Source organism: Neopsephotus bourkii, unplaced genomic scaffold (assembly GCF_033783945.1).
Source record: "Neopsephotus bourkii isolate Nb327-2 ecotype Australia unplaced genomic scaffold, CSIRO-AGI_Nbou_v1 NB_1376, whole genome shotgun sequence".
Lineage (NCBI taxonomy): Eukaryota > Metazoa > Chordata > Aves > Psittaciformes > Psittacidae > Neopsephotus > Neopsephotus bourkii.
Window position 1 is genome coordinate 3,612,532 of NW_026901855.1, and position 19,112 is coordinate 3,631,643.

At 43.1% G+C, this 19,112-nt stretch overlaps 3 protein-coding genes across 3 annotated transcripts in view; 1 reads left to right on the forward strand and 2 right to left on the reverse strand.

Moving 5' to 3' along the window:
- On the reverse strand, window positions 1-12,924 carry ALKBH1 (alkB homolog 1, histone H2A dioxygenase). The gene is made up of 6 exons (XM_061367477.1): window positions 12,784-12,924; window positions 9,914-10,022; window positions 6,521-6,683; window positions 3,982-4,072; window positions 2,028-2,221; window positions 1-1,469 (listed from the first exon to the last, which is right to left on the reverse strand). Exons 1-6 carry the CDS (start codon window positions 12,916-12,918, stop codon window positions 1,046-1,048), a joined length of 1,116 nt encoding a protein of 371 aa, XP_061223461.1. The 5' UTR covers window positions 12,919-12,924; the 3' UTR covers window positions 1-1,045.
- Window positions 12,819-16,437, forward strand: SLIRP (SRA stem-loop interacting RNA binding protein). Its single transcript, XM_061367478.1, has 4 exons — window positions 12,819-13,081; window positions 13,272-13,330; window positions 14,968-15,075; window positions 16,313-16,437. The coding sequence occupies exons 1-4, from the start codon at window positions 12,988-12,990 to the stop codon at window positions 16,370-16,372; spliced, it is 321 nt and encodes a 106-aa protein (XP_061223462.1). The 5' UTR covers window positions 12,819-12,987; the 3' UTR covers window positions 16,373-16,437.
- The window catches only part of SNW1 (SNW domain containing 1), a 17,787-nt gene continuing 15,040 nt past the window's right edge, over window positions 16,366-19,112 (reverse strand). The window contains exons 12-14 of the mRNA XM_061367476.1: window positions 18,387-18,504; window positions 17,201-17,364; window positions 16,366-17,122 (exon numbers count right to left, since the gene is read on the reverse strand). Of these exons, the coding sequence (XP_061223460.1) occupies window positions 16,918-17,122; window positions 17,201-17,364; window positions 18,387-18,504 (487 nt within the window). The 3' untranslated portion in view covers window positions 16,366-16,917. The remainder of the gene's footprint in view (window positions 17,123-17,200; window positions 17,365-18,386; window positions 18,505-19,112) is intronic.

Genomic DNA, 19,112 nt, shown 5'->3' on the forward strand with positions numbered 1-19,112 from the left:
TTTAATTTAAAAACTGAGTAAGTTTATTCATTGGGAAAGTGCAACAAAATACCCCAAGGATAGTGCATTCCACTCCAACAATTAAAATCACATTAAAAGGAGATAGGAAGGTCTGAGCCTTAAAGAGAACTGGCACAAAAGCTGGTGCTTTTGTTTCTATATATTTATCTTTGGGTGACAGAGATAAGTCACCGATTAACTTTTTTGGTACTTTTCAACTTCATTTCTTCTCCTGCAAGTCATTCTGTTCCCTAACAATGCTGTCTTGGGACTGGAGGGCCATAATCTGCAGGTACTGAAGAGAGGACAGTTTTTAAAGAATGGGGATATAGGGCTCACTCACATACTCCCATCTAGGAGCTACTAGCCATTCTAAGTAGATATTCCCCCAGTCGTTTCTCTCTAAAATCTTAGGTATGCAAAAAGGCATTCTACTCATAAGAGCAGTTTCTGATGCAACTGAGGAGGTATAAGCAGGCAAGAGGAGAGCACAGGACTATAGGAGGCTTATAGCAGGTGCTGCTTGAGGGAGCTGCCAGTTTCCAATCACTGAACCAGTTTTTGTGGTAGAGGTTAGCTCAGCCTTCTTGGAAATGCTGCAGGTAGGTCTCACACCCGTAGCAGCCTATTCTCACTCATACCTGCTACTGCACTTCAGCTGAGCAGCACAAGCCCAGTAGGATTCTTTAATCCTTCGCAATTATATATCTTTTGCTAGCACCTTCTGCCCAATGATTTCAAAATGCTTTAAAAGCATGACTGTACCAAGCTTAAAATTCTCTGACACACAGGTATTTTAAATGGAACAGAGTACAATAAATGTCTGCAACAAAACAACAGAAGAGCTGATCTCCTGGGTCCCAGTCCTGAACTCATCCTTCTTTTAAATTCTTTTTCTCTATTTCTTACAGCACAAATTACTTTATTTAGTCTGCAGAAGTTTATTAATCCCAATACTGACAAGTGATGCCTAGTATCAATACATTAGCTCCCAATTCCGTATGAAGACTGCCTGTCCAGTCCATGTCAGCATGACCTCCTGGTCTCAGCTGTCCGTGTTTGGTTTATGTCTCTTGGTTCTGCTGTTCTCCTGATGGTGACCGTCTTCAGAGGGTGCTTGGCCCTTTCCCTTTGTCCCAGATTCCTCTGGGAATTTCTGACCCTCAGCCAACACCTGCCGAATAGTCATATTTATGCGGGAAGACTGCAAGTACTTGGCACACACCTGCCAGTCCTCATCAGAGCTGTGCTCAATGACTGAGCCAACAGGAAGGTCTGAAGAAACTCCTTTGTCCAGGCATGAAGGCAAAGCTGTTCCTTCAGGGTTGGGGAGGACCCGTGGCACAGCATGGTACAGGAGGCGACTGAAGCCAGACATCACCATGATATCTCCACTGTGCATGAACATTGCTGTTGGGGCCTCCTCCCGCTTCAGGCCCCCAAGCAAAAATATTGAGGATTGCCCAAAACTAGAGACAGTATGAGAATAGAGAAAGAAGACAAAACTAATTCAGGTAGAGAAGAGTTATATGTACAGTAAGAAAAGATTAGCAGCTAAATGCTTGTACAAAAACAAAACCAACCAAACAAACAAAAAGCCCCAACAAGCAAACCAGACCGGTCTCCTAGTAACGACTTTTAACAACTTTACAATGTGAGCATGGAAAACGGACTAAGAGGCCTGGCTCAAGGCAGTCAGTGTGAGCAGTTGCCTTGCCAGTTTTGAAGCTCTGCTGAGTTATTTCATCGTTGCCTGCTAGTACCAAACTGACACCGTCCTAGAACAGAACTGTGCTCCGTGCAAAGAGCTCTTCCACCACAGGTGCCACATCCATGCTATTTAAGCAGTCTTCAGAGAAAAAATTATGACCTTGAGCTACAGCTTCCTACTATTCAAATCTTCAGAGAGTGAATATTATATATCCAATTAGCAAACTACATCATACTGGTTCCCTAGAGCCACATACAACTATATAAAAAAAGGAGACCAATCCTTCCACAACACTCGAGTGTTTTCCTTGACTCACCTGAATGATAAAAGGGGACAAGAATGGTCTAGTTCAGACTCATCCACATGAATTCCCAGGGAGGAGTCAAAGTGATAGTAGTTCAAGATCCCTGCTTGGGCTTGGAAACCCCGGAACCCACAGGCTGCGGCCACTTGTTCTGACAGGAACGCAAGGTCTGAGGGGAAAGGAGTGTGGTGATTTGCTGAGTACTTCTGGAGGAAGGAGAGTGGGGAAAAAAGTAAACACAAACCACATGCAGAACATCAGAGCAGAACATACAATTGAAAACAAACACTGAATGAGAAGTCAGAAGTTTGGCTAATAGTCACAGAGAACATCATATTTATGACTACAACATAAGCAGAACTATAGCCAAGTTTACCTCTTCATGTAATTCTGGGGCCATGCTAAGACTGCTAAGGTAGAATTAATAGTGGAGTTACCATTATATCTTGATGGCAAACTTGAAGTCAGTAAGATTAGTACTTAAGGCTTGTACCAACATCCTGAGGATCTACTTGGTTACTACCTAAAGCTGCCAACTGAAAGACACAACTGTATCTCACTAATAGAACTCTGAAGAACAAGAAACAGAAATAACTCCAAACCTATTTTTTCTCTCTCCCATGACTGACTCTCAGACAACTGGAAGGGAATAACTAAGTTTTTATTAAGGCACCCAATAATAGGCTGATGTGGCTGCAAGCAGATTTGGTTAAGTACCTGCAATGTACTGATAAGACTGCATATTCACTTCACCATCCTTTTTCAGCCTTCATCTAACTCAGTCTTATGAAAAAGTTTATTTTAGCCAAGGGCCCCAAAATAACTGTTACTTGGTGAGGCTGTTATTATACTGGTTCAAAGTCACATCAGCAGCAGATTCTTCCTGCTCTCGTTCACCCTTGTGAACAGAAGTAGTTTCTCAGAAGTGGCTGTCTTCAAGCACTCAAGGTCATTCTCACCTTAAATAGAATCATAGAATAGATAGGGTTGGAAAGGACCTTAAGATCGTCTAGTTCCAACCGCCCTGCCATGGACAGGGACCCCTCACACTAAACCATATCACCCAAGGCTCTGTTCAATCTGGCCCTGAACACCACCACGGATGGAGCATTCACAACTTCCCTGGGCAACCCATTCCAGTGCCTCACTACCATTACAGTAAAGAACTTCTTCCTTATATCCAATCTAAACTTCCCCTGTTTAAGTTTGAACCCATTACCCTTTGTCCTATCACTACAGTCCCTAATGAAAAGTCCATCTCCAGCATCCTTCAGATACTGGAAGGCTGCTATGAGGTCTCCATGCAGCCTTCTCCAGGCTGAGCAGCCCCAACTTTCTCAGCCTGTCCTCATACTGGAGGTGCTCCAGTCCCCTGATCATTCTCATGGCCCTCCTCTGAACTTGTGAGACCTCACTTGGAGTATTGTGTACAGTTCTGGTGTTGTCAAGATAAAAAAGACATGGAACTGTTGGAATGAGAGCAGAGTAGAGGGGCAGGATCACCTCCTTCGACCTGCTGGTCACGCTCCTTTTGATGCAGCCCAGGATACGGTTGGCTTTCTGGGCTGCAAGCACACACTGAAGCCGGCTCATGTTAAGTTTCTCATCGACCAACACCCCCAAGTCTTTCTCCGTAGGGCTGCTCTGAAGTATTTAACAATGCTTTTATGACCATCCCTTTCGGTAAGGTAAAAATGCTCATTTAACCTGAAGTAGAGTCACAGGTCTAAAGCTGTGTCTATGCTACCAGTTACCTTACAATGGAAAGAGTGCAGCAATGGACTTTGCTGTTAAATCCTTCACAGTAAGCTAATAGAGATTGAAATTTTCTTTCAAGCATGGTTTGTTACAGCATTCCTTTAAGGCTGTCTTGTAGGATAATAAGCATTTTATTCCATGATATCCTCCTCTGTCTGCCATTCTGAGTGCTTACAGCAGAGAAAAATAAAGAATTTAGCTTCCATACCTTAGTATCCCAGTTATAATGGTAACCAAGGGTCACCCAGCGCAGCTTCTCCAATAAGCTTCTGGGCTCCCCTTTACTGGAGCCCTTCTTTCTGCAAAGACAAAATGAATAGAATATGCATTAACTTCTGAGGGGTTTTCTGGTAGTGCAGCACACAATAATAAGAGTCACGCATCCATGTGACAGCCTATTAAAACAATCAATGCTGAACTTTTTTCAGTGCCATTATTTTTTTCCTCTAAAGACCCTGAAAAATCAGTTCATGCAACTTCTGCAAGCTATAGGGCCTCCTGCCAACTGCTGCCAGTTTGAAAGCCTGTATTTTCAACACGGTACATAATTGATTATCAGATGGAGACAACACAGTGAACTGGTACAGATTTAGAAGTCAGAATTAAGCATGTACTGTTTGAGCAGCTGTATGTCAAAGTACAGAATCTGTGATGATCTAAAAGCTGCAAACAAAAGGAAAAATATTCGAGGCACTTAATGGAAAACGACAAGAAAGGAGAATGCTTTGCTTCACAGTAAAGTATATCAAGCTGCACAATGTTCCAAAGGACCATTAGTTCTACTACTTGGTACTTTTACAAGATGTCCTGAGCACTGACCAATGCGATGTCCAGTAAAAAGAGAGACTGCTCTAGCTATGACCGTACACTTCTTGTAATGTCAAGAAGTCTATACTGCAGGTGTCTCCTATCCAGACTGCTATGAAGGACAAAAGCCTGTTCTTCTCAAGTGTCAACCCTAATGCAGAGAGGCTCAGGGGTCTGAAGCCACACGCCAATTTACCAATCTTACTTAATGATAGAAACATGCTAGTAACAAATAAAAAAGGAAGCTACACATCTATCTGCTAATCCAATTATTCCAGCAATTTCAGCTTCTTTTCTCAAGCTAAGTCATGTGTTGCAGTAAGGAAAGAAAGGGAAATATACTCAGAATATCATCAGTTGCACCCAATGGTTGGCTCTCACAGCCTCATTAGTTCAGTAAAACATGCCCTCTTTTACGGAACGGATTCATATTTGTTCTGCCATCGTGAAGCCTCAACCAAGCACCTGGATTTAATGCACATTTCTACCTGCATACACGTTGTTTCTGCCCTTCACCTATAACATACTAAGCTAAACCAGGAACAGCAGTAAAAGGCCAGTTTCTTTACCATTAGCAATTTTTCATAGCTCACTGATTATTGAAAGTCATCTTTCCAGTTTCCACCTCTATCACAGGGTAGTAGCCAACTGCAATTACTTTCACTACAGTGCTAGAGTGTTTGCATAACATCAGGGACACTAATATGCTCAGTAGGTCCTTATTTTTGCATGTGATTTCACATGTGATTGCTAAGGAGAGGGAAGTCCTGAATGTTATGTATCTGAAAGCAGCAAGTTCCTACAACTGTAGCAGCAGGTGCTCCTACAAGAAAGCACAGAGAAATTCAGTACAGAGAAATTTGCATTCAAAAACAGAACAAGACTGAACAGCTGCGGCTTTAGTCTGAAGCTGGTAAACAACTGCATCTATAACCTCAACCCCCAGCTTTCTCCTTGTACACAGGTTACACATATCCCTTGTAGGGATGCTCTATCCTCTTTAATGTTTTACTTGTCACCAGCACTTAAGAAAATACCCAAACTCCACTCTTTAAAGAGGCATAGAACACATTTCTAGGAACTGTGTAGGCTCTCCCTACCTCGTTATTCCTGTATCCTGAGAAGAGCAGATAAGCCATGACCCGAGCACATTTATGCATCTTTCCAATGGCTTCAAAAAGCATTAAAATTGTTCCCAGACTTGGAAGTAGACAACTATTCAGTTAAGCACTCTATTTCTCCCCTCCCTGAAAGGCTCTCAACTCTAGACACTAGACAAGTTGGCTAGTTTGATCTGCTGTTCTCCAGGTAAAAAGCACAATATAGCACTTTGCTCACTTGAAGACTCAGGCAAGCGCTTAATAAAACCACCAGCCATGACTTTTCCGAATGCTGTTTTCAACTGAACTGGATTCAGCTGCAAATTAACCTCTGTTCTGATCATTCTCTGTGCACGCAGGAAGTGTTGCTGGGAAAAGCCTGCTGAGCTGGAACAGTACCTCACTTTTTCAGCTGTAGGGCACAATGCACAATACTTTCAAGGGACCATTTTTCATCCGTGCCTAAATTTCTGTAACTAGTTCTGACTGAGCTTGGAAAATACAAGTGGAGCCATAACTTCTCTCTTAGGTGCAAACATTTTGAAGTCCAAACCTTGCTTTTGCCATTACACATCTTGTAGATGTTAAATATATTTTCAAAGAAAAATCTCAGCATGTCAATTTTACTAAGAGACTGAGGGAGATGAGAGCTCTAGAGAACTCATTATCAAAAATGAGCAGTGAAATAGGCAAGGTAATGATAAATACCCAGATAACTAAAAGACTGTATACTGTGAACAGCATCTCTCTGATGTCTTTTTTACAGATGACTAATTAAAAAGGTCTTTAAAACCTTTGGACTCCGTTATTTTTGACCACCAAAGGTTACTGTGGACTTACCTTAGCTGCTCTTTGCTCTGTCCCCACAGGTCAATGGTCTTCTCAGGAGCCATATGAAGGTCTAAATTGCAGACACTGGGTTTCTGGGGATATAGCTTGAGACACTGCTTCACCCAGTGACGCTGGCATCCCGGAAGGAAAGGATTCAGTATGAAAATAAAGCCTGACCACAAAAAAAAACCCACAAACAAACAAACAAAAAAAAAAGGAGAAGGTAAAGAGAGAGTATAATGAGGCATTTCCCTTGTTTCCTCTAAAATTAGAGCCAAGGAGAAAGGTACTGAAAAAACAACTTAGACATATAACCACTGATTCTGCATGTAAGCTCATGAAATTTATTAACAGGTCTGAATAGGCAAGTTAAAACCTATTGCTTTTTCAGTACAAACAAACGGTGAACATAAGGTAGAAGGCAGGGAGGGCAGCCAACAATGGTCCAAGCAAAAAAATGACAATAAAGGACTTAATCTGTGTAAGGCATACTGATCATTGATCGCAGTAGATAAAGGACCATAAAGCAAATTGCTTTGGAGTAAATTTGATTTTGAAATGATTCAGCAAGATTCTTCTCTTGAACCCTGCAAAGTTAAAATAATTCTGGCCTAGTTCTTCTAGACTTCAAACTGTCCTTGTTGCTGCCTCTGAATTCACACTGTCTTCTCATTGCTACTTCAGTGTCATGAACTGCAGAGAGCAGTACAGGAGCTGAGCAAGTCTCTGGTAATGTGAACTGTCCTCTCCTCTGCTTCATGCTTATTTCCAGGTAAGTCTGATTGTATCCATCTTTGTATTTTGGTACGGTAATATTAATCAAGTGGGCATGAAAACCAAATTATGTCCCAAACTGCCTGTTGCTGCTGCAAATACTTTGCAGTCATTGTTAATGAAGAACAAAAATAAACATGTAGATAGTCTGCACATTCATTTAGCCAGGCACCTCTGGCACAGTTCAAGCAGCAGTCCAAATAAAGAGGGTTAGCAGAGATGTAATGGATTGATTTGGTCTATATCTTAGCAGACAAGAGTCTTTGACATGAGATCTGCCATCACTAGGAGTGCTAACATGATTCTTCACTCGAGTTTTCTCCCCAGAACCCAAGGCAAGTTTCCTTCCAGGCCAGGGTTGACAGCATTGATGAGTGTCTGAAGGGAAGATGCTATTAATCTTTATGATACCTATGATGAGAATCAAGGCATTCTCTCAAAGACTGTGAGTTCAGTAAAACTCGCCAACACAGAATTCACATACAAAGTCAGATAAGGGTATGGGAGATAAAAAAAGGAACAGGAGGTTTCAAGGTTTTGCCCTATTGTGACGTTTTGAACTTCTTGGTCATACCAAGTTAAACACAGACAAAAATAGATGAAAAAGGAAGAAGCAAGACTAGGAGTCCCAGCAGGATACAAACTTTCCTTGTGGCCTTATGACAGCGGTAATAAAGCACAGAAACTTCCTGCCAGCACATCTTACTGACCTCATAAGATAAAATTAACTAGTTAGAGCCTTCCATGTATTAATAATGTACTGTCATTCATTTCACTCCAATCCCTGCACCATCATACTATGGCAGCCTTCTGACAGGTCTGGTTACAAGAAGTTTCTTTGCCAGAACATTAAATTTACTTTCTGTTGGCCTCTGCATAGAACAGAACAATATTACTGCCCTTCCCTTCAGCAGCTTTTGATGTGGGGTTCTCAAAGCACCTTACTACATTAATGAAATTACACTCTACTGCGTATGTATTGTGTCCAGGTATTACTGAAGGAACTGAAGCCTGCAAGAGCTAGTTACACACTGAGCTGAAAACAAGAATCCAAATTTTATGACTCTTGTATCAGAAGCTTAGCACATGCTCCCGTCTCTCAAAACCTTTCCTTGCTTACTCCAAAGAAACCAGATTAGTCTAGATTTACAAAATCAAGAACTAAAAAGTGGTCTATTGCTAGGCTTCTGATGTTAAGAAAAGCAAAAAATCACGAATTTCTAATAGCTGGGGAGTTTCAGTATAAAATTCTGTACTGACACTCAAGACTAACAGTTCCTGGGAAGGCAAACAGAACTAGAAATCAGTGATTTACCACACATGGGAGGGAAAAGAGCAAGAGCTATTTCTGTAGCAATCATTCTGAGCTGACTCAAGAACATCACAGACAAGCTTTGAAGGCAACACAGTTGAACCTCTTGCCCTTGAAAGAGTTGGTCTGAGTGGAATGGGCAAAAGATGACGACTCTGGGGATATGTATACCACAGGAATATGCCTTGAGGAAGCAAGTGCAGTTCTGTTACTGCGGCAAAATCTTGTGGCACACTAGGAATTAATTTACACCTAGTCTCCAGCCTCAGTCAGAGGAAGGATAAGACATGCAGATGTCTAGCAACAAGAACAACCTCTCATCAAACCAACTTGTGTCAGTTATAAAGATCCAAAGACAGCATCGCCCACACCTCACAGAACTCAACAGAAATTCATCCAGATTCCTTAGTTTTGTATTTCATTGCTCACTGTGGGAACAAAACCAAATGAGGTTTTTTCCATTTGGCCAGAGTCAAGCTAAAGGAATTCTAACTTATTTTAGCAGACTATTGGGGCAGTTGGTTAAATACCTTATAGTGCTTTAGGATGTCTGGATAAAGGTAGCTGGAAAAGCATAAAATATTATTCTTGTCTGCACAAGACTTGATTCTAAACACAAGTGAGAATTTGTTAATGTATTTGCATTTCATTTTAGTGAAATGTTTGTCAGAAGTGGAAGAAAAATGCACTTAAGTAGAACACTGGTGATTTACTCCCCCTCCATATAATTGTTAGGAAAGACAGACAGATGTGAAATGACAAGTGAGATCAAAGGAGGGCAGCTATAATGTGACAGGTAAGTGGAACAAAAAATTTAAAGTGGCAATAAGAGGTGGAAGCCTTTCTCCTGAATTTATTAAATTCCCTGTGTATTACCATGCCAGATGACTAGTGTGGCTGCCACAGTTTCAGAAGTGGTAGGCCAGCTTCATAGCAACTCACACAGACACTGAGTGCAGTCCAGATGAACCAGAAGAATGGTTCTTATCTAATGTTCATGATATATGTTGAGGAAAAATAGATGATATAATACAAAAATCTCTACCAAGGGCAACAGGAATCCATCCTCATGAGGGATGGCCTGGTTGATAGAGACTGTGAAACAAAAGGCCCTTCTGTTCTCACTTTCATATATTTTGCGGTATCCCACCCTTCGGTTGACTTGTTTGTCCTCCCGCACTTAAAATAACATTAAATTACACTTTAGCAAACCAAAGTAGCTTTTTCAGGCAGGGCAGAGGGGGTAAGATGGAAGATGCTTGAATCCAAAGGAACAAGGTTGTGTTTAATTTTTCTTGAAATCAAGAAATACATACCTGGATAACCTTTAAGGCCATAGGCTTTCCACTGGCTAACTGGCTGTAATCCTGCTCTGGAGGCATCTTGATCACTGACTGACGAAATACTGAGCTGTGATCTGACCACCTGGCAAAACAAAACAGATCAGTTATAAAAAGGAAGAAATATAAAACTCATCCAAACCAGCACCTACAAGAAAGAGTGCTATCATATTCCACACTAAGTCTTGTGAAAACGCTAACTGTACCACAAAAGCAACTGTGACCATAACAGGGCATGCTGCTAACAGAGCTAGTATGTACTCAATGCAGGAGTCAAACCATACTAGTTTTCACAGTACCTAGGGATCAGGAGAGACGTCCTCCATTCATTAAAAAAAGCCCTAAACAATTCATACCAATGAGAAAAAAATGGCACTATTTGACCATTTCCACAGTACAGCCACATCTTTATAAAACATTCTAGTAATTATCAATTTCCATTAGAGAGCAATATACCCATAACACTTCATACCTTCAAAGAACATTCCAAATACAAGTTGCTAGTGATACCACAGGGTAGATGACTATTCTGCGATTTATAGAACAAGCAGTAATACAGTGATCAAGTGGCCAAAGTTGTCTGATGTGAAGGACTGCAGAAATCCAGTAAATCCCTAATACCATATTGACAGTTGCTTTCAACAGCAGGGCAACAGCTCAAGGCTTAGCAAGATACATTTTCTTGACATACTCTCTTGGGTAGCAATAACACATGTATTTAAGATGCAATAAACCAACGCTTGCTGTCAAAACCAAACTCATCCACTGTGTTCCCACTCCCTCCATTAGGGCTGAGAATCATCTTACCGTTCATGGAAGAGAAGAGGCAGGTTAGTTTAGTTCTGGCTTAGTTCCCCAGTCCAGCTCTCCATGTAGCTACACATAAGTACAGCTCATGTAAGGAAAGAACTGGCCAGGCATAGTGGGAATAAGCTGGCAGACACAAGCAAGACTTTGTTTATGATAACTTGAAGCATATATGAAAGTAAGGCCTTTGCACACAAACTCTGCAGTGCTGAATGTGTAAATCAGTGCAGGCTGACAGCTCTGGTTAACATCTTCAGAGTAAATAACCTACACAGAATTTGTAAGAAAACTTTAGACCAGTGCTGGGCAGCAGCCTCTGGCAGTGTGCTTTTTTATCAACAAATTTTTTAGCTCTTTGTCAGAACCAGCTTTGTGACTGCCAGACTTGAAGAGCTTAGTTCAGAGTCCTGCCTGCAGGGCATCCCCAGAAAGCCTCTTCCTTCAACTAAGACTCTGTCACCTCTCTGCCTTCTCAAACTGCTCACACATCAGCTGCTATCAGGACTTCTGGAGAGCAGGAGCTGCTCTATGCTGAAGAACTACATGTGCTGAATCAGTCAAATAAGCCTGGTAGCAGGGCAGCTGGTATGTCACACTTCACTGAAGAGCTCAATCACTTGAAGCAGTTTTCTGACAGAAAAGGAACAAGAGTATCTGGGCCAATCTGCCTTGCCTGTAGCTCTTCTTAAAGAGAAAAGCCAGATGTTCTTAACCCGCGGGAAGGAGGAATAAAAGGTGCTTTCACTAGCAAGCTATCAACTTATCTTGGAAGGTAACAGGCGCAAAAAGAATGGTATGAAGAAGGACCAGATGCTTGTGATGCTTTCAAGTACTTTGGATTTCCCAGAAGGGCTGTAATGCTGGAATCCTTTATTTGATAAAGGATTGCTGCAAGCTCAAGACAGGCTGAAATGTTAACACATCCCTTGTTTAATGCCAACGCCTTGAACAATTTCGTATGGGTCAAGTTTTATGTGCCATTACAATATCAAAATTTTACTCTGAAAAGACAGTAAAATATATATTGTAATAGAACAGTAAAAAGCAAAGGCTAAGCATTTGAACTATGAAAAAATTGGAAAGATTTCATTTTAAATATATTCCCTACTCCCTTTTTCCATACAGGCTCATGTACAGAAAACCCCAGGGTAACAACACTTCAGCAGACATCCACTGTGCTTTTGTGAGGTGATAAAACAGAAAATGAGTGTCTTCACTTGTCTATCACTGAGGACATAGCAAACCATGACAGCGACTACTTCGAGATGCACTCCTGCCTGTGTGCCCTAATCCACTGCAACGCTGGACGTGCCCTGGGGGCTAAGCCGAATGCTTGCTATACAGGAATAAAACTGGAGAAGATGCTTTACCAAGGGAAGACAGCAATAATCCTGGGTGTGCACTGTGCTGATCTCGGCTCCCTCTTCCGCTCACCCAGGTGTTCTCGGGCCAAGACAAGGATAATCAGGTCCAGGAAATAGTGTCAGCTCCAACAGTGAGGCTTGCTTTTTCTGCCCGTATGTTCCTTTGCTTCCCTTTAAGTACCATGTGGTCCTACTACATGCTTCGAAAACCCCTTACTGCAGCACAGAGAGCTAATTAAACATTATGGGAGTAAACAAACATAAGCAGAAGCAGTCAATCTGTGAGTACACAGTGTGATGGTCAGGGCAGCTGGGACAGCAGCTTGTGACCCTGGACAGGGGTCTGCGCCCCATGGGCAGCTAGCCCAAACGGGCCTTGGATCCACGGGCAGAGCAACCCTCAAAGCTTCTCATCCTTCCTCAGCGGCTCAACTCTAACCACGCAACCAGCGTTTAAACGTTATAGCGACCTGTGAGAGGACCAGAGCTGGCGAGCACCGTAAAGAGATGGCGATAGGGTTTTCGCTTCGAGCGCGAAGAGCAACAACAATGCAAAAAGCAGGATACAGCAGCACCGCACGGAGAGCGGGACGGGACGGGACGGGAGGAGCTCGCAGTGCCCCTCACCAGCCGGCCCCTCACCGCGGGGCGGGGGCAGGAGGATTCCGGCGTTACCTGGCCCCCCGGCACGGAGAAGTCCACCACGCCCCGCAAGTCCGACGCGTCGCGCTGCCGGTAGAAACGAAAAAGCCTGCGGAATGCATCCTCCCCGCCCTCCCGGGTCAGGGCCGCCGCCGCCATTTTGGCCATGCCGCGGCGGGCGGTGCAGCGCACTGCCGGGGCGGGGCCGGCCGCCTCCTTCCCGTCGCAGCTCCCAAGATGGCGATGGCCAGCGCGGTGCGTGCGGTGGGGCGTCGGTCTCGGAGGCTCTTTGACATCTTCGTGGCTGAGGTTCCGTGGACGGTGTCGAGCAGTGAGTCCGCACCACCTCCTTCAGCACGCACCGGTGCTTGGGCTGCCGTGGGACGGGCCGCGCGGGAGGCGGGGTCCCCAACGCGTGTGCAGCACTAGGCCGCGGGGGCCAGACCGGGCTAGGGTGGTTCCGGCTTCGCTTGGGGGGGGGGGGTCTGTCCCGTGTAACCGGGTGTGCATTCTCCCCACAGAAGAGCTTAAGGACTACTTCTCCCAGTTCGGGTCGGTGCAGAGATGCCAGCTGCCGTTTGTGAGTACCGTTCGCCTTCCAGGCCGCTCTTCGTGTCGCTCGGTTAAACGGGAAAGAGCCGCCGGCCGGTGCTTGCCGGGCCCCGGCAGGTCGGTCCCGCTGCAGGGCCCTGCGCCCTCGGAGCTGCTTCCCAGCAGCCTTTTCTGTACACTGGTCAGATTTTGGGTGCTGTCCACCCTTAGGGCCTTCTCCCCGTGGCGGGCTGTAGGCCTCAGTGAAGCTTCGTGGTTTACACTGGCTTTGGAAAGGTTTTTGAAAGCATGTGCCCCAAATCTTGTTAATGTTGCCGTTTCTGAATAATTAACTTAGAAGTGCCTTGAACTTCTCTACCATCGTTGTTACCTTTCTTCTGACAAAGCGGTCATGTGCCTGGTCTCACTGGCCTAAAAACCTTAAAGGTATGGGTATGAGCCTACAATCTTTCCCTGCTCTGGCTTCATACCCCATCAGAGAGCAGAGCTAACACAAAACTGCAGCTTCTTCAGGATGCCTCTGCTGTTCTAAGTGTATAGGTCATGGATAACAGTACTGGCTGCAGTTTATTGGAGATCAGCAGTCAAAAAAGTGTTCCTTTCCCACTCTATTATGGATAAATTGAAGGTCATTGCTGAAGGAGCAGAGCTTCTCCTGCCTGCTTGTGTTCTCCACGTGAAGCACTGGTCAGTTAAATTAAGCTGACTGGTTCACCATCAGTTCAGCATAGTTTGAAAATAGTTTGGAAGAGTCAGGTTACTTACGAACACTGAAGCTGAGGTGTCTGCCTGCTACACACTTCCTAAAGCCCACGACAGATGTGTCCCTTCATTAAGGGTGGCAGCTTACTGTAAACCTGCCTCCGCCGCTGATTCAAGCTGAACTGATGAACATGTGTTTTTATTCAGCAGTTACTTTAGGAGTGTTAAAACTACCACAGATACAAAAATCTGCTGCCAGTGTAATAGACCCTGATCAGGACATCCCTGGGATACTGCAATTGGGCAGTGTGACTACAGGGTGGAAACTGCACCAGTGTTTGTAAGTGCCTGATGATCAGAGTGGCAGAGCTGGTGAAACCTCTGATGGGAATCAGTTGGGATAAAAGGCATTTTGTAGACCTGGCCTTTCTCCAGCATCTCCTCAGTATTGACACCTGTCTTTCACAACTGGCAAGTGATTCTTAAAAATAACTTTATTCTTTTCAGTGCAGTTAGCGCTTGTCATCTCGGACTGCAGCCTTCGTTCCTGGGATCTTAAGAAGCTGCTTTGTCTTGCTGAATGCTTTTCAAGTACTGTGGCAGGCTTATTTTAAAATCATACAGCCATTTAAATGCCAGTTCTGCTGTGACTGGCTTAACAGTAGATAACAACTGCAGTTTGAAACAACCAGCTAAGTGTTTATCAAGTCTTCAACTGAAATTTATCACTGCTGGACTCAAAAATCGACAAGAGAGGGATGCAGAACAGCCTCTGCTTGCCAGGTCTCCGCATCCTGTCAATGACAATGTCTTATCATGTGAAAAAGGCTTCTGAAACAGCAAGTGTGCTGACTTCTGGGATAATTTCTGAATCCTTACATTGAATATTGTAGAAAGTTGTTAACAGCCTGCATGAATATTTACTGTAGTAATTGGGGTTCTATTTTTTTAACCGGTAACTAGGACAGAGATACAGGCTTCCACAAACGTTACTGCTGGATTAAATTCTCGACCCCAAGAGAAGCTCAGAATGTGTTTCAGAAGGACTGCCACATACTTGAAGGTGCCAAGGTAACCTGCTAATTCCTTGAATGAAGTAATGAAGTAGTGAATTGAGCTCTTAACGTCCGCCTTTTGTTGGACAAAGTAGCATCAAAATACTGCTGTGTTTGTTCTAAGTGTGATGAAGCATTTTGCCACTTAGTGTGCTTTTAGTGTTTTTCAAACCAGTAACACTTTTGTTCATTCTCCCCTCTCAACTTAACTGAGAGTGAGCTCATCTAGGTATCAGAGATTACATACCAGAGATCAAGACTTCCTGCTATGCTGAGTTAAAGGAATATGAATACTGTAGAACTGGGCAGGAACTGCCACACAGCTAGTTAGTGTTTGTAGACAGGTTTCTGCAGGTGGATTCCAACATTCAGTGTGGATGTTGGGTGGCAGGGGGAAGATGACAGGTGAGGATGAGAGGAAAGTTCATGTCTTTGAACAATTAATAAGAATTCTTAAGTACCCTTCTGACAACTCGCATCTCCTTTGGAAGCTTTCAATGCTAGGGGAGGATAAGAGTAAAATGAATTGGCAAGAGTGATGCACTGTGGTGATTCTGATAAAGTATTTTGCATGACATTGTTCATACTAGAGCAGGAGTCTTCACTGGTTGCAGTTACTTCAGTAACTGTTACTAAGAGCTGAGCTGGGAGTTACAACTGTGGTGCAAAAATGGAAGCAGAAATTAGGGAGTGGTTTTCCAACTTAAGTCTTGAAGTGCACCAAGTCAGGCACTAGGTTAGACGAGCATCTGATGTCAGTTTATTGGAAATCACTTTGCTGGGTTTTATTCTTGAAGCTGTGAGATGCCACATTCACTTAGCTACCTAGACATTGAGGTGTATACTCTCACAAGAGGCGCAACAGCTAAGAGGCTTCTTTCTAGCAAAATAAAAAGCAGAAGGCAAGCGGTAGTTAGCCTTCTTCATGTCTTCAAAATACAGGCTTCTCTAGAAGAAGATAAATGAGCACTTCTCCCACTTTGTTCTAAGCTAGGTTTAGACAGTTACCTTCTATTAGTTCCACTTGAAAGCACAAGCTTTTAAGAAGCTTTTGCTGATACAACTACCAATTGCTGTTCAAATTACATTCAGCTTTCCTGTCAGGAGCTTAGTCTTTGTGGTTCTGGCTCATGAAACTGAACCAGTTATAAACCCATCTTCTGCTTTCCATATGAATGTTTTAGAAGGTCAGAAATGAAAAAACGCTAAACCTTCTTGCCAAGCTAATTCATATACTTGCTATTGTTTTTCAGCTCACTCTCAGACCGCAGTCCCGTAGAAGACGCAGTCAAAGAAGGAGTCAGAGTGACTGAGCGGTGGAAGGAGGCTTTATTTCACTAAATGTAAAGAAACTAAAATAAAGAATAGTGAGAAACTATGAATATTTGTTCTAAAACAGAATCCAGCTGTTTCCCCTCCTTGTTCAAATAAACTGTGTATCGCCACGCTAGAGAAACACTAAATCATAAACAGCCTACCACCCATTACAGCATAAGACAGTAACTATATACAGATGAAGTAAAAGCTTTAGGTACCTATAAAAACTAAAGCTGTAGGAAGGGGCTACATTCTTACCCTGAGATGCTGGGCAATAGGGAATCAGTAAAGTCAGAACACTTCCTAAAGCATAATTCCCCTGTGAAATGTTTGAAAGTGGTCTCCATGCCTCCATTCCCAAGGGGTAGCTGTCCTATGTAGAGAAGAATTAGCGTGTGTATATATACATCCACACAACAAGGGTTGTGAAATGGGGGGTTACAACACCATTCCCCTATAAACCTCTGATTAAAAATGCCTTTTGGGTGAAGTCCAAGTTTGTATGTAGTCCATTTCTCTACCTCTCAAGGAACAAAGGCATTCAGTCCTTCCTCCTCTTTTTGCTCTCATGCTCATGTTCTTTAGGGCGGCTGCTATCTGATGGCCGTTTAGATCCACCATGTTGCTTAGCTTCTTCCAAAAACTTGTCCAAACCAAAGGGATCCTCCTCAAATTGAACTGGTCCATCTCTGCCCCTTCCTCTGGCATTACGATCGGAGTTAGAAAACTCCTTGTCAGGAACAAACCTGCAGGAGAAGTGGTGAAACTCAGCTGACTGACTTCAGAGTACTAATCAAGAGTATTTCTTAACTTTATTTTCTTACCTGTTGGTTTTTATCCGAGCCTCTAGATCATCACCATATATGTCCTTATCCACATTTTTACTGGGCCTGTAGATGTTTTGGGCCATATCCTTGCCACTTCTCCAAGGCTGGTCATAAACATTATAAATTTCATCCTCTCCACCAGCAAAGCCACTGTCCATACCCTGCGAAGAAAGAACAGCAGTATGACACAAATGAGTCTGAAAAACTTAGCTACTTTAACATCAAGATACACTGGTGGGGTCTCACAGATACACAAAGATGGTATTGTGCGATTTACCATCCATTTCAAATGAGTTCAAGCACTTCATCAGGGTATAAGTGGTTTTGGGCCTGGGATTAAGTCCAAAGAACATGCTACAGTCATTCCAAGCCTGAGTCAGGGCCACTTCTACTCTGACAGAAAGCAACAGGGAGCATTACAGGCCATTCGTATTTCAGGTTAATGGATCATTTAAGTCTGCCCTGCAAGTACAGCTGTCTGTAAGAGGCAAGTGCAACCATACAGAAATGTGTAGTATTCAGAATTTCTGGAAAACATGATTTAAGCTGATTGATCCAAATCACACAGAGGCTTGTGTGAACTGGGAAATCAGAAGTGCCTGCTTGTTCACTTTTGATTCATCAGCTTTCCCTTCTGCCTGCAGGTCTTTCACTGGAGGCATGAAAGAGAATGATTGACAAACTGCAGGTCTATTCAAGGACTTTCTGAAGCCTAATCTGCTTTTTCATCTCTGAATAGTACAAGGTTCAGGGAAAATAAACGTTGCTGTTAACTATTTATATCTTTAGAAGGTTTTTTAACATAAGTATTAATGGAAACAGAATGCATTTAGCTGCTTCTCTCCAAGAGCAGATTTCCCTCAGTCAGTACATGTGTACAAAAGAAGAAAATGAGGTCACTGCGGCTTGAAAGCAAAATATTTCCTTTCTCCCCACTCCCCAGTAAGAAACCACAACAAAAAACTTTAATCCAGTCATACATTCAGAATACTGCATTTCTGTTGCATCAGCCATGGATAAAGGAGAGCAACAAGATTCCTAACCAGTTACGTAGAGACTTCTTTCAGAACATATCCACACCAACCATAAGAACAGGGTCTCTTCAGTATTCTAACCACGTTCACTAAGGAAGGGTGAGCATGTTCTCACATGAAACCACACAGCTGTGCAAAGGTGTTTTTACCTTGCTCTGGTTGAACAGCCTCTGGTCGTACTGGATTTCATTGGATGGCCTGGGGTTGGGTATCCCCAGGGCAATAACTTCACTGATATCTCTGTTCTCATTTCTCTGCAGCTTTGACCTGAATTAAAAATTTTAGGTTTCGTTAGGTCAGTAAACTGTGTCTGTGGACACACTCAACTGCAGCCTGATCCTGTGCTACTTGCTAACAGTTTGCCTCAGAAGCCAGATTTTGACTGTTGCCCTTCCTCACTAGGTAACATTTAAAATCTGTCTCCTGGCAAAGGAAACATTTAGGGAAGTTATGTGCAGCTGGGCATGACATTTAAATTTGCTTTCTGCTATCTGCAATTTACATCAAGCTGACTTGGTCTAAAATGTCATATTTATTTTTTGCAAGAACCAGTGTAATTATATTCTGGGAAGGCTGAGCAATCTCAACTGTAAGATACTGGGGACTGTAAGCCTCCAGAAACCATTTGTGCTTGGAAATCTCACTGGCCTGGGCAAACGAGATAGTTCAGCCTACACTCATAAATCCAAGCTCGCTTCAAGTGAACAGCTTCCAGAAACAAAGCCATTAATGAGACCCTGGTCTCACTGAAGTTATAAGATCAAGGTTTCAACCTTTGCTGTTGAGGTTAATTAAACTTGAATATACTGAAGTTCTGCTCAAGGAAAAAAACCACCTCTCCCTCCCCACATCTGGAAAACTAAATTTAGAAGCAA

What these genes read in the sequence shown, in the direction of transcription:
- ALKBH1 (XM_061367477.1), bottom strand. Translation starts at nt 12,918, where the DNA reads ATGGCCAAAATGGCGGCGGCGGCCCTGACCCGGGAGGGCGGGGAGGAT. An exon ending in TGGCCTTAAAGGTTATCCAG is followed by an intron (nt 6,684 to 9,913) that starts GTATGTATTTCT and finishes TTTTGTGGTCAG; the next exon opens with GCTTTATTTTCATACTGAAT. An exon ending in ATTATAACTGGGATACTAAG is followed by an intron (nt 2,222 to 3,981) that starts GTATGGAAGCTA and finishes TCCTTCCTCCAG; the next exon opens with AAGTACTCAGCAAATCACCA.
- SLIRP (XM_061367478.1), top strand. Translation starts at nt 12,988, where the DNA reads ATGGCGATGGCCAGCGCGGTGCGTGCGGTGGGGCGTCGGTCTCGGAGG. An exon ending in TCCGTGGACGGTGTCGAGCA is followed by an intron (nt 13,082 to 13,271) that starts GTGAGTCCGCAC and finishes TTCTCCCCACAG; the next exon opens with AAGAGCTTAAGGACTACTTC. An exon ending in ACATACTTGAAGGTGCCAAG is followed by an intron (nt 15,076 to 16,312) that starts GTAACCTGCTAA and finishes ATTGTTTTTCAG; the next exon opens with CTCACTCTCAGACCGCAGTC.